Consider the following 11,741-nt stretch of genomic DNA (forward strand, 5'->3'; position numbering starts at 1 on the left):
TTTTTCATCCTAAACTACACTGAACAAAAATATCAAAGGGAACATGTAAAGTGTTGGTACCATGTTTCATGAGCTGAAATAAAAAGATACCAGACATTTTCCAGATGCACAAAAAGCTTTTGTTAACATTCTGGTTAGTGAGCATTTCTTCTTTGCCAAAAGAATGCATCCACTTGACAGGTGTGGCATGTCAAGGAGCTGATTATAAACAGCTTCATTACACAGGTGCACCTGGTGCTGGGGACAATAAAAGGCCACTCTGAAATGTGCAGTTTTGTCACACAACACAATGCCACAGATGTTGAGGGTTGAGGGAGCGTGCAATTGGCATGCTGACTGCAGGAATGTCCACCAGAGCTGTTGCCAGATAGAGAAATGAACATTCAATTACCATTAGCCGCCTCCAACATAGTTTTAGAGAATTTGGCCGTACATCCAACCGGCCTCACAATTGCAGACCAAGTGTAACCACGCCATCGCATGACCTCCACATCCAGCTTCTTCACCTACGTGATTGTAAGAAACCAGCCACCCGGACAGCTGATGAAACTGAGGAGTATTTGTGTCTGTAATAAAGCCCTTTTGTGGGCTGCACCCTTGCCCAGTCATGTGAAATCCTAGATTAGGGCCTAATGAATTGATTTCAAATAACTGATTTCCTTAGCTCCGTAAAAAATATTTAAAAAATAAAATATTTACAAATAAATAAAAATAGGTGACATTGATGCATGTTGCATTTAAATGTTTGTTCCACATACATATCCTCATCACCCCTATTCAACACTCCCATCTCCATCTCGCAACTCAAGACGACAAGCAGAAAGTAAACCATGGGAGTTTCCCCCTCAGCCTCTCTCTGGTACTCTCCACCGCCAAAACCAAACTGCCCCAATGTGTCATTAATAAATGAGTGTCAGGGCTATGAATGATTCACCTCCTATTGAGTCATGATGAGTGGGTGTCAGCATACGAGTGGGTGTCAGTTCATTCGAAGCCCCAGCGCAGGGGGGGGGGGGAATAAAAATCATAACAGAACCCTCTCTCAGTTGCTGCCAGCTCATGGCCTAAGAGCATGAGTAGAAATGTTTGTTTAGGGCTGTCTTTCAGAAGCTGGAGCGTTCATGGGTCTCTCCCCGTCCGCTTCTCTCGTCTGGTGGACCTTGAGGGGTGGGTACAGGGGTGGCAGATGCAGGTTGGGTGTAGGCTAAGGCCAGACCTCGGTGGGTCACAATGACAGCAGAGAAAGGGAGAGAGAGAAGTCTGGAATTCCAGCCATAACTGTCCCACGGACAAACACCAGCCCTTTTGTGATGGAAATTATCCAGGGGGCCGAGGGGAGACCAGTGCAGGTCTCAGACAAACAGAGAGAGACACATGGGTTTACTCATACCGCCACACACAAACACACTCAGACCGTGAGAGACACAGGCGCTCTCTGACACACAGATTGCTTTTCCTGTGCTGCGGTGGGGGTGAGTAAGACAAGCAGGAGGAGAGGGAGGAGTAGGATGGCTGGGGGAATGGGCAGGGAGGGCTGGTATTCCTCTCAGTCACGCATACTGTACTACTAGCCTCCATGCTGCATGAATCACTGGGCCAACGCAGAGAGAGAAACGCAGAGAGACACTGTGCCAGGCAATCTATATAAAAATATAGATATTTTAAAACACTTTCCTCCTAGTCCTGATGGTTCTTTTACACACACACACACACACACACACACACACACACACACACACACACACACACACACACACACACACACACACACACAGCTGATGTGTTGTGTGTAAGCATTTCATGGTTGTATTCGGCGCATGTGACGAATACAATTTGATGCCGTCTTACAGATACGCACGCACAAGTGCCTTCTGACAGGCCTTTACCGAAACGCGCAAGCAAGCTCGACCAACCATACACACAGGAAAGCAGCTGCAGCGTCATCATCCCACCATGTAGCGAGCGAGACACAAAGAAACACCAAGGCCACAGAGAGTAAAGCATAACACACACCCACAAACAGTGGATCAGAAATTCAGAAAAATTTTAAAAACTTTGCAGAAACTACTCAACATTTCCAAGCTTCCGGTTATTAAACCTAACCCTCCTGGCCATTTCCCCCTCAGACGTTCAAAGAAATGGATTCAAAACACGCTCGTGTGCAGAACTAAACTCGATCGCAAAAAGCCTCGTCGTAAAAATCCCTTCCAAGGCATGTCAGTCTATTGTCTCTGTCACTGATCATTCAGAATGCTTCTCAAGCACACACACGGCCTAGCATCTCTCAATTCTCCCCCCTTCTAAACTAGTTGAGCCCCTTGCAGACAAAACAAGTACAAGCACGCCCCTGGGAACTGTAGAGGGGAACGTCGTGGAGGGGGGCCAGGCCAGGGCAGGGAGGTAAGTAGAGGGGGGAGCTGACTACTCTAGTCTGAGGTTTCTCTGACACTGTGTCGGCCCCAGTGGCCCCGAGCTGGCCCTGTCCTCAGGTCACCCACTGCCCATATAAGGCATGCTCAGTACCAAGCAAGCAACACAGCACAGAGACCAATGGCTCAGTGGAACACACACACAAAGGGGTGTGAAGCTGAACAAACTGCTCATATGACCCGAGATACACACCAATGGATCAACCAAAAATGTTGAAGTCTACAAAACAACAAAGTTGATGCCTAAAATGCACAACATGATGATTAGTACTCAACTATCCTGGAATACCATGACCTGTGACCTATAGGCCTTCCCATAACGAGATTGCTGACAATGAGAGATGTCCTACTCAAAAGCCCATGTGGAGGAGGCATCAAAGGCTTGTGGTCTGCGTCATTTAGCGGTGAGAGGGAGCAGGTTCAAGGAAACCTCCCCCTCATGTGTTTACTCTGAAAGTGTGTGTGTGTGTGTGTGTGGGGTCAGAAGAGTCGTAAAAGGAAGAACATGTTTTCCAAACAGAAAAATTGTAGGTACTTTCAACGCTTTGTCTCATTTTGTTTCCTGACCGCATGTTTCGGACTACAGTACAGACACCAACTAACAGAGGCAGTAAACTGGGTAGTATTCGTTAGGGCATACCATAGGAAAGCAGTGTACAACAGAAAACAAAAACTAGCGTTATTGGACAAGGTCAGATAGTTCTTCCCTGTTTCTGACCGCTTTCTTCAGTTTGATGCCTAATGAGTATGTCCCTGATATTAGAAAGAACAAGTCAGTGGGTATGTGGAGAGATAAGGAGGCATCACAGAACTGACCTTGTAATGACAATTTCTCAGTCAAACTGTAACAGAAGTGGATGTGCCAAAATGGGACCCAAGTGATAAACTCGACAAGGTTGGCAAAGTGCAATTGTTCCATCATTTATTTCATTTAAGTGTCTTATGAGCAAGCCGGCGTTCGATCTCAGGCGACCTCAGCTTGCTACACTCATAGACTGGACGCTGTTTAATGTTGTGGGGAGAAAAATTACTAGGCTATATTATCACAGGCTAGGAGAGAAACCAGTAACCACATCCCTGAAAAGCAGCGGATACCTACACTGACTGGGGTCATGTTCAGTAGGCATGGAATGGATGCAAACACCCCGAAACAGACTTAAACAGAGATGCATTCTACTACCTGAACTCAATCAACTCCAACAAGAAACTCTTAAAACATATTGCAATGGTGTGCCCTAGTGAACATGACCTAGTTACCATTACACATCAAGTCTGGGCTCTCCCTTCCTCGGTCCCGCTGCCTTCCACAATGATTGGCTGAAAACGTACTCACACAGACGCAGGGTAGACCCACACACACACACAATACAGCTGTTGTATGTCTAATCCGGAAGGCCTGGGCTGTGAGAACAGGGCGAGTGCTCCGATGTGGGGCACAAAGGCGTCAGTCACAGCAGGCAGCGGGCCCAGGCACACGAGGACGGACGGACGCACACAGTGACAGAGCGTTGCGGGCTGGGAGGGACTGATGCGTGTCAAACAACTAGTTTATTCCCCCCTCTGTCACTTGTCCCATCTACCTCAGTGCTCAGAGTGTCGGGCACCGACCGGAGCCACTCACTCCACAAACAAACACAAGCTGTACAGGGAGACCAAGGAGGGAGAGGCAACATGAAGTACCCTGAGGATGGATGGCAGGGGGGGGGGGGAACACAAGGAACACAAGGAAGGCTGGAGCGAGAGCGGATACACACACCAACACGTGAATGAGCTAGCTCTGTTAGCCTGGTCGGAACATCAGGGTACTAGCGGAGGGGACAATAAAACATGTTTAGTGGTCAGCGAGAACCTCCAACTCTGTGATTAAGACTAGGAAGGAGGGAGAGATATGGACTGGCGTTAGGCCAGGGGTCACATTAATGCAGAATTGTGTGTTTGTTATGACAAAAAAATATTTTTAAAAACGCAGAACAAATCTCTTAGTGTGTTTTGTAAACGCAGATCTAAAATGCTTCTTTTTGGAGTTTCTGCTGGGCATTAGACTCATTTTGTGCTTCAGTTGCACTTCTCCACTCAGACGAGAACTCATGAAAGGGCATTCTATCAGCTGACAGCGCTCTGACTGATGTTTAGCTGCTTTTCTCTGGTAAATTGCAGCGGGCTACATTCTTTCCATGATGAACATTAAAAATATAACGGCCATGCATCGTTGCACTTCTGAAAATGATGCTATTTTCTGCCAAGTGTGTTGCACTAATGTATTTTCTGTGATGGAAAACCACAGTTGCAGTCCCCTGATCAGTCTGTTGAAGCGAAAAACTTAAAACGCAGGTGAAATGGTTTAAAACGCAAGTTGATGGTTTGTGGGCTCATCTCAATGAAGTCAGTCGGTGATATAAAAAATACCTACTAGTGCCAGCCAATCAAATGTGTTGTTTCAAGACAGCACACACAAAAAAATACAAAATAATAATAAATACTGGGATAATTTCTAACGTTCAACAATGTCAGGCCCTGTCTTCTCTCCCTCAGTTTCCCCACAAAACAAGCTTGGTTACCCCCTTAAGACATTAAGACACTCCCCTCACATCAGCCCTGGGTCCCTCACTTCCTGTCTGAACCCCCCCGCCCTCCTGCACTGTGCCACTCTGTGTTGTGTTCCCCCGCATAGATTTAGGCTAAATGGTCCTCACTAAACACAGAGCTCAGGAAGGAGAGACGAGTGCCCAATCCAGGCCTCCTCCTCATCCCACAGAGCTAGGACAGACATCCCCCAGCCTTTACAGCCCACTCCTACTGGGCCCTCCTACTGACTCAGTCAGTCCTCTCCATCTATCCCCACATGCTCTCCCTCCCTCTCTGGCTCTGTGAATCACTCTCTCTCTGGCTCTCCCACTCATGTATCTCCCTCCCCCTCCAGCTCTCACACAAAGCCCACCCACATGAGCTCAATACTAGCCACACTCACAACATGTGAAGGTCAACACAGACAGAGATGCTTCTCAATCTAGCACACATACATAGGCTGTTTTAATTTCACTTGTTAGAAGTGAAAAATAACATTCATTTCTAGGCTATGGGGACACAGGCTGCAAGATCCTAATGAACACAGGCTCAGCAGGGTCATGTTCATTATGGCACACAACGGAAAACGCTTTGTGACGGAAAGAGAAATTGAGTATTTCCTCATAGGACAACTCCAGGTTGTCCCTCCCTGTTTGCCTGTTTTCTTCCGGTTGGTGCCTAAGGAATACTACTCAAAAATTGAATATTCTAGCTGATCGTCAACATCACAAGATTGACCCCCCCCACAATGTGTCCCAAATGGGCTAGCTTTGGACAAGGATTTGAAAATCAAAGGGGGTTATCGACTTCCCGCCTTTTTTACTCAAATAAAGTGAGGAGCTACAGAGGCGGGCGAGAAAGAGAGAGAGAGAGATCAAGGAGGGGGGATAAGAAAGGTGGTGGACGGGAGGGGGGTTAGGTGAAACAAAGAGCGGGAAGAACAAGAGGAAGGAGAACAGAAGGAGCGGGAGGGTGTGAATCAGAAAGACAAAGAAAACTACCATATATGCCTATTCAAACATAGCTTCTGCTAACAAACTAAGTACCTCAACCACATTTACCTAGAAGACCACCTTGATAGTTAGGGGGGGGGTCACCTGTACTGCCTGTGTGTTCCTGTACTGCCTGTGTGTGCCTGTACTGCCTGTGTGGTGTCCCTTTTTCTTTCGGTAAGCCCCACACAGGTGTGTGCAGATGAGTCTGTGTATGTCACCAGCGTATCCATTACAACAGGAAGCAGCTGCACTTCTCATGCACTATTAAGTGTGCTAGGTTACACACCCAAAACCCCAACTGACAGTAGAACTCATCTTATCACATACTATTACTGAACAAAAATATAAAACATTTGGCACAAATGGAACAACAACAAAAAAAATGGGAAGAAAAAAAACGCCTCAGGATCTCGTTACGGTATTTTTGTGCATTCAAATTGCCATCGATAAAATGCAATTGTGTTCGTTGGCTGTAGCTTATGCCTGCCCATACCCTAATCTCACCATGGGGCACTCTGTTCACAACGTTGACATCAGCAAACCGCTTGCCTACTCGACACCATTCACATAGACTGCGTTTGTGAGGCCGGTTGGACATACTTTGACGCATTCTCTAAAAACGACTGGAGGCAGCTTATGGTACAGAAATGAACATTAAATTCCCTGGAAACAGCTCTGGTGGACATTCTTGCAGTCAGCATGCAAATTGCACACTCCCTCAAAACTTGAGACATCTGTGGCATTGTGTTGTGACAAAACTACTCATTTTAGAGTGGCCTTTTATTGTCCCAGGCACAAGGTGCACCTGTGTAATGATCATGCTGTTTAATCAGCTTCTTGATATGCCACAACTGTCAGGTGGATGGATTATCTTGGCAAATGAGAAATGCTCACTAACAGGGATGTAAACAAATTTGTGCACAAAATTTGAGAGAAATTAGCTTTTTGTGTGTATTGGAACATTTCTGGGATCTTTTATTTCAACACATAAAACATGGGACCAACACTTTACATGTTGCATTTCTATTGTTGTTCAGTGTAATATCCAACCTCATATGAACAACGTTTTATGATCATGTGTTGCCTTTCAAATACCATACAGACAGAGCTACAACATGTACTGTGTGATGGATGTGATTTTAAGGTTTAAAAGCTCAAGTCATATCCTATGAGCACTAGCTAATCTGGTCTGTTTCTCAAACGGCACAAACGTTGCATGCTGCCAGACTACCGTTGGAATGAACAGTGCGTTAATAAGCAGGCCAGGCAATCAATTAGCATTTTCTCACGCCACACTCTTCTTAGCAACGAGGGCCCCCCTTTCAATCATTCACTGAGGAATCAAGCCCACTGTTCTGTTCCCCTTCATGGGTACGCAGCTGACGGACAGAAAACACCTGCCCTGTTCAGGTTTGTCTTTTAGGGCACACTGTAGCAAAATGTTTTGAAACAGAAAAGCAAAAATGAGCGTTTCTTATCAGTAGAAGTCCAGATAGTCCTCACCCTGTTGTAGCCCGCAGTCTACCGTTTGGTGCATAATGAACATGGCCCAGTTATCCCCCTTTTAAAAACGCTACAACCTGAGGAGGCTTGGAGGTCAGTTGCCAGGGGGGACCTCCTCTGGAGGGAATTAATATAGCTCTGTCTGGCCTGGCCGTATCAGGTGTCACTCACTGGGTCTACCTGCTAGGGTATTGTTGCAGAAGTGGAAAGTTTCCGTTACGACTACAGACAATGCAAACTGTAAAAACGGTTTCCCTGGCTGTCATTGTAAAAGGCAAGGAGGGACAGTCTGACCTAGGCTACCATCTAGGTTATACAGGGTCTCCTCTATTATGGATGCTTTCCCTTTTGATTTAGGCCGAGCCTACACATCACCACTGTTTTGCAGTCTATTCATGAGAAAACATGACCGTGCAGTCCCACTGACGATTCAAACTGAAATGCTTTGAATAAGGAAAAGTAGTCCGTAACTTTGCCTCTCCTGAAATAGGACCATATAAAATCTAAATCAAACATTACTAATAGAAAAAAAACATAACTGTATGTTCTAAGTCCACAGCAATGCTCAAACATCAGGAGACCACTTTTGAGGTCTGGGGGGAGTCTAAGAAATGTTGATGTAGTTACCCTTTAATGCAAGTGTGCACCAGCTTGAGACAGTTGTTTGGCTTGTGGGGTTTCTGTAGCGCTAATGTGCATGCAGAGTTAGCTAAACAAATTGTCACTGGATTGATGCAAATAATGATAGAATTCTGCCAGGTAAGCACAGGCTACTTTGTAATTAACATTTAGTTGAGACGGTTTTTGGGATAGCCTTTCCATCTACCAGCAAACGGTTATCATTAGCATTATCACAAACGGTAGACTAGACATATGTAACAGTATAACTTTAGACCATCCCCTCACCCATACCCGGGCACGAACCAGGGACCCTCTGCACACATCAACAACAGTCACCCTCGAAGCATCGTTACCCATCGCTTGCAGAGCAAGGGGAACCACTACTTCAAGGTCTCAGAGCAAGTGACGTCACCGATTGAAACGCTATTTAGCGCGCACCACCGCTAACTAAGCTAGCCATTTCACATCCGTTACACATATGTGCGCACCCACACACAGTATGTATGCCAGCAACATACCACCCTGCATCTCACTGCTGGCTTGCTTCTGAAGCTAAGTAGGGAAGGTCCTGGTCAGTCTCTGGATGGGAGACCAGATGCTGCTAGAAGTGGTGTTGGAGAGCCAGTTGGAGGCACCCTTTCCTCTGGCCTAAAGCAAATATCCCAATGCCCCAGGGCAGTGATTGGGGATTTCGCCCTGTTTAGGGTGCCATCTTTCAGATGGGACATTAAGCAGGTGTCCTGACTCTCTGTGGTCATTAAAGATCCCATGGCACTTGTAAGGGTGTTAACCCAGTTGTCCTGGCTAACTTCCCAATCTGGCCCTCATACAGTCACCTAACCATCCCCAGTTTACAATTGGTTCATTCATCCCCTGTAACTATTCCCCAGGACATTGCTGTAAATGAGACTGTTCAGACTGAAGTTCTGTCAACTTACCTGGCAAAAATACGGATAAATAAAAAAGCAAACAGGGGCATTCCTGTACCGTTGAAAGAAAATACAAGTTTTACAATTAACTTGGGCATTGCTGGCTTCCATAACTGATTTTTTGGGCCCTACTGACCTCTGATAAACAGCATGGCACATGACTGCGGTGACAAACAAGATGAGCCTATTGCTGAACCACAGGAAGCTGCTGAGGGGAGAACAACTAGTAATAATGTCCAGAATGGCATCAAACAGTGGGAGACCATGTGTTTGATACTACTCCACTCATTACCACTAGTCTGTTCTCCCCAATTAAGATGCCACCAACCACCTGTGTGCTGAACATTTCATCATGCATAACCATGTGGACTTTTCTATGATTAACGACTGAGTGTCATGAATAGGAACATTCCCATAAAGGCTGAAGTGTGAAATATGACAAAACTTCAAAACATTCCTCCACTTATGACTAACCCAACTTTACAGGACTTCAAAGACACTGTACTCCCACACGGTGTGTGTATAGAATGACATTTCACCTGTGACTCACACATGGCCAACAGACAACTGTTGAGGAAGTCCCCTAGTTACAGTTAAACAAAAAGTAGTTGGTGGCCATTCATAAATTTACCAAGGTGCTTTTAGCAACTGCGGGTCTATTTACATACACTAGCATTGCTTTCAATTGTATTGGGTTGCACAAAAAAAGTCCGTGTGGGAAGCCAGAAGTTAAATACAATTCCATTTCAACTTACTGTGCCTGTGGGCAGGACGGTTGGTCATTATGATGGGGAATCGTATTAATATCTAAAGGATCGGGTTAATAAACAGACTTTCCAAAACGTAGGTTGTAGACCCGCTTACCTCACGTCAAAATAAAAGCCCCCCTCCACATAAGGCACACGTGCAGGACTTATTTTAACATGAAGCCAGCAGAAAACAGACCCAAGTTAGGAAAGTATGTTTAAATGTGTTATTTTAGTTAGTTTTTTTTCTCAATTTCCCCCCTGCATAAGGACAATCGGCAGGGTATATTGAAATGACATTTTATTTTACTTCTGGCTTCCAGCGGAATATTCAGTTTTTTTGCAAGCTAATTACTAGCAATTCTAGAGTGTAAATATTAGCGTAGTTAAACGCAGCTAGCCACGAACGAGACACCTCAACCAACACCTGTGGGTTGGCGTTGTGTCTTAAGGCAATTGACATGGACCAACACAAAAATAAACTCACATTGGCTGGCTAACTAGCAATCAAATAAGTAATTTTTTTTGCTGGTAATACCTTTTTTCTGCTTTTGTTGCAATGTCAGTGTTTGGCATGATATGAGCAATGACAGCAAATTACCTGTCGTTCCGATTTCCATTCATGAGGTCCCTGCCCGGTTCACTCCCCGGATCACAGATGTCAAATGTCAGGAACTCTTCCTTGGTTCAATCTGGTTTATCGGCAGTTCACAACACCGCACAGGCGATGCAACAGAGTAGTAACGGGTTTCCCCGAATTCTCTTCTCTGCTCACTGTCAAACGGGCCCCTTTTCCAGTCCCTTTGGATGAGGGTCTTCCGTGTCCCGGTGTCTGCAAGTCGATCAAGGTATCCAATCGGAATTCACTGCCACGGCGATACTTGCTCGAGCCTCAACGACGACGATAAACTAGCTAGCTGCTAGATTAGCAAATGGATTGAGACAAGCATAGCTAACAGACAATGTCAAGATATCATAATTGCAGATTCACTGGGCTCTTTAGTTTATTATCAGTTTGCTGAATAAAAATCGGATCAGTTCAGTTTTACATCCAGAAGATATCGAGTTTAAGGCTTGGTAGTTGTCGATAATTAGCTAGCTAGCTACCTACGACTACTAGTTAGAATTCTCATCCGACAATAGACAGCTACTTATCACTCAAAGTCTGCTGTCGATAGGCAGCTTGCACCCGTTTTGATGTGCCGCCTAGTTTCCACTGATGTCACTCTCCAACAGCGGCCAGTCTCGCTGTTTCTAGGCTGTCAACTCCCGGTTGCATTCGTCGATATGGCTAAGATTTTCATCCCAGTTGCCTGTGCTCAACTCTGTGGGGCTCTGACCAACTAAATATGGTGAAGTTACTAGCTGACACCGACAGGAAGAGGTGGGTTCTATCTCAAAAAGGAAACGCCAAACGTCAGAGTGAAGCACTTCGCCCAAAGACAGTACAGTAGGGAGATGGGCAAAAACTGCTTCTCCACTAGAAATCCCCGATCACGTTAGCTAGCTAAGCTCATGCGCAGAAATACGTCATCGAGTCTAACGGTTGTCTCGCGCATAATTCATAATTAATAAGTCAGTTTGTCACTTTCACGAGGTCTGAGTAATAACATGTTCAATTAAGACATTGGATCGAATCTAGGTTGTGCCTTCAGATTTCGAAAAATTAACAACGAAGGAAGAATGTTTCACTTCTCGAACCCCAAACCCCGGCCTGGTCTGCTTGACCAGTTTCGCAGGCGTTCCTGCAAGTCTCGCGATGTTTAGCCTCTGATTACAAACGCTGTGCTTTGACTTTAGCCAATGGGAATACATCATATTACAGTAACACAGAGAACATCTCAGTTCTTACGTCAAAATGTTTCCCTTTTCCTCTCTGTAGACTGACATACATTTGTTTTAAATCTATTAAGGTTTCAGAGATAGTGGTTGGAGCTTTATGATGTGATTTAG

General features: G+C 45.4%; 1 protein-coding gene across 2 annotated transcripts in view; it reads right to left on the bottom strand.

The window, feature by feature from the left end:
• The window catches only part of LOC139393339 (protein argonaute-3), a 46,511-nt gene extending 35,405 nt beyond the window's left edge, over positions 1-11,106 (bottom strand). Inside the window, exon 1 of one of the 2 annotated variants that reach the window (XM_071141976.1) lies at positions 10,390-11,106. In XM_071141976.1, the coding sequence (XP_070998077.1) occupies positions 10,390-10,408 (19 nt within the window). In that variant the 5' untranslated portion in view covers positions 10,409-11,106. The remainder of the gene's footprint in view (positions 1-10,389) is intronic. The other variant, XM_071141977.1, reaches the window with a different exon arrangement.
• Positions 11,107-11,741: the final 635 nt, after the last annotated feature.

The sequence above is a fragment of the Oncorhynchus clarkii genome, chromosome 3 (assembly GCF_045791955.1).
Source record: "Oncorhynchus clarkii lewisi isolate Uvic-CL-2024 chromosome 3, UVic_Ocla_1.0, whole genome shotgun sequence".
NCBI classification, from domain to species: Eukaryota; Metazoa; Chordata; class Actinopteri; order Salmoniformes; family Salmonidae; genus Oncorhynchus; species Oncorhynchus clarkii.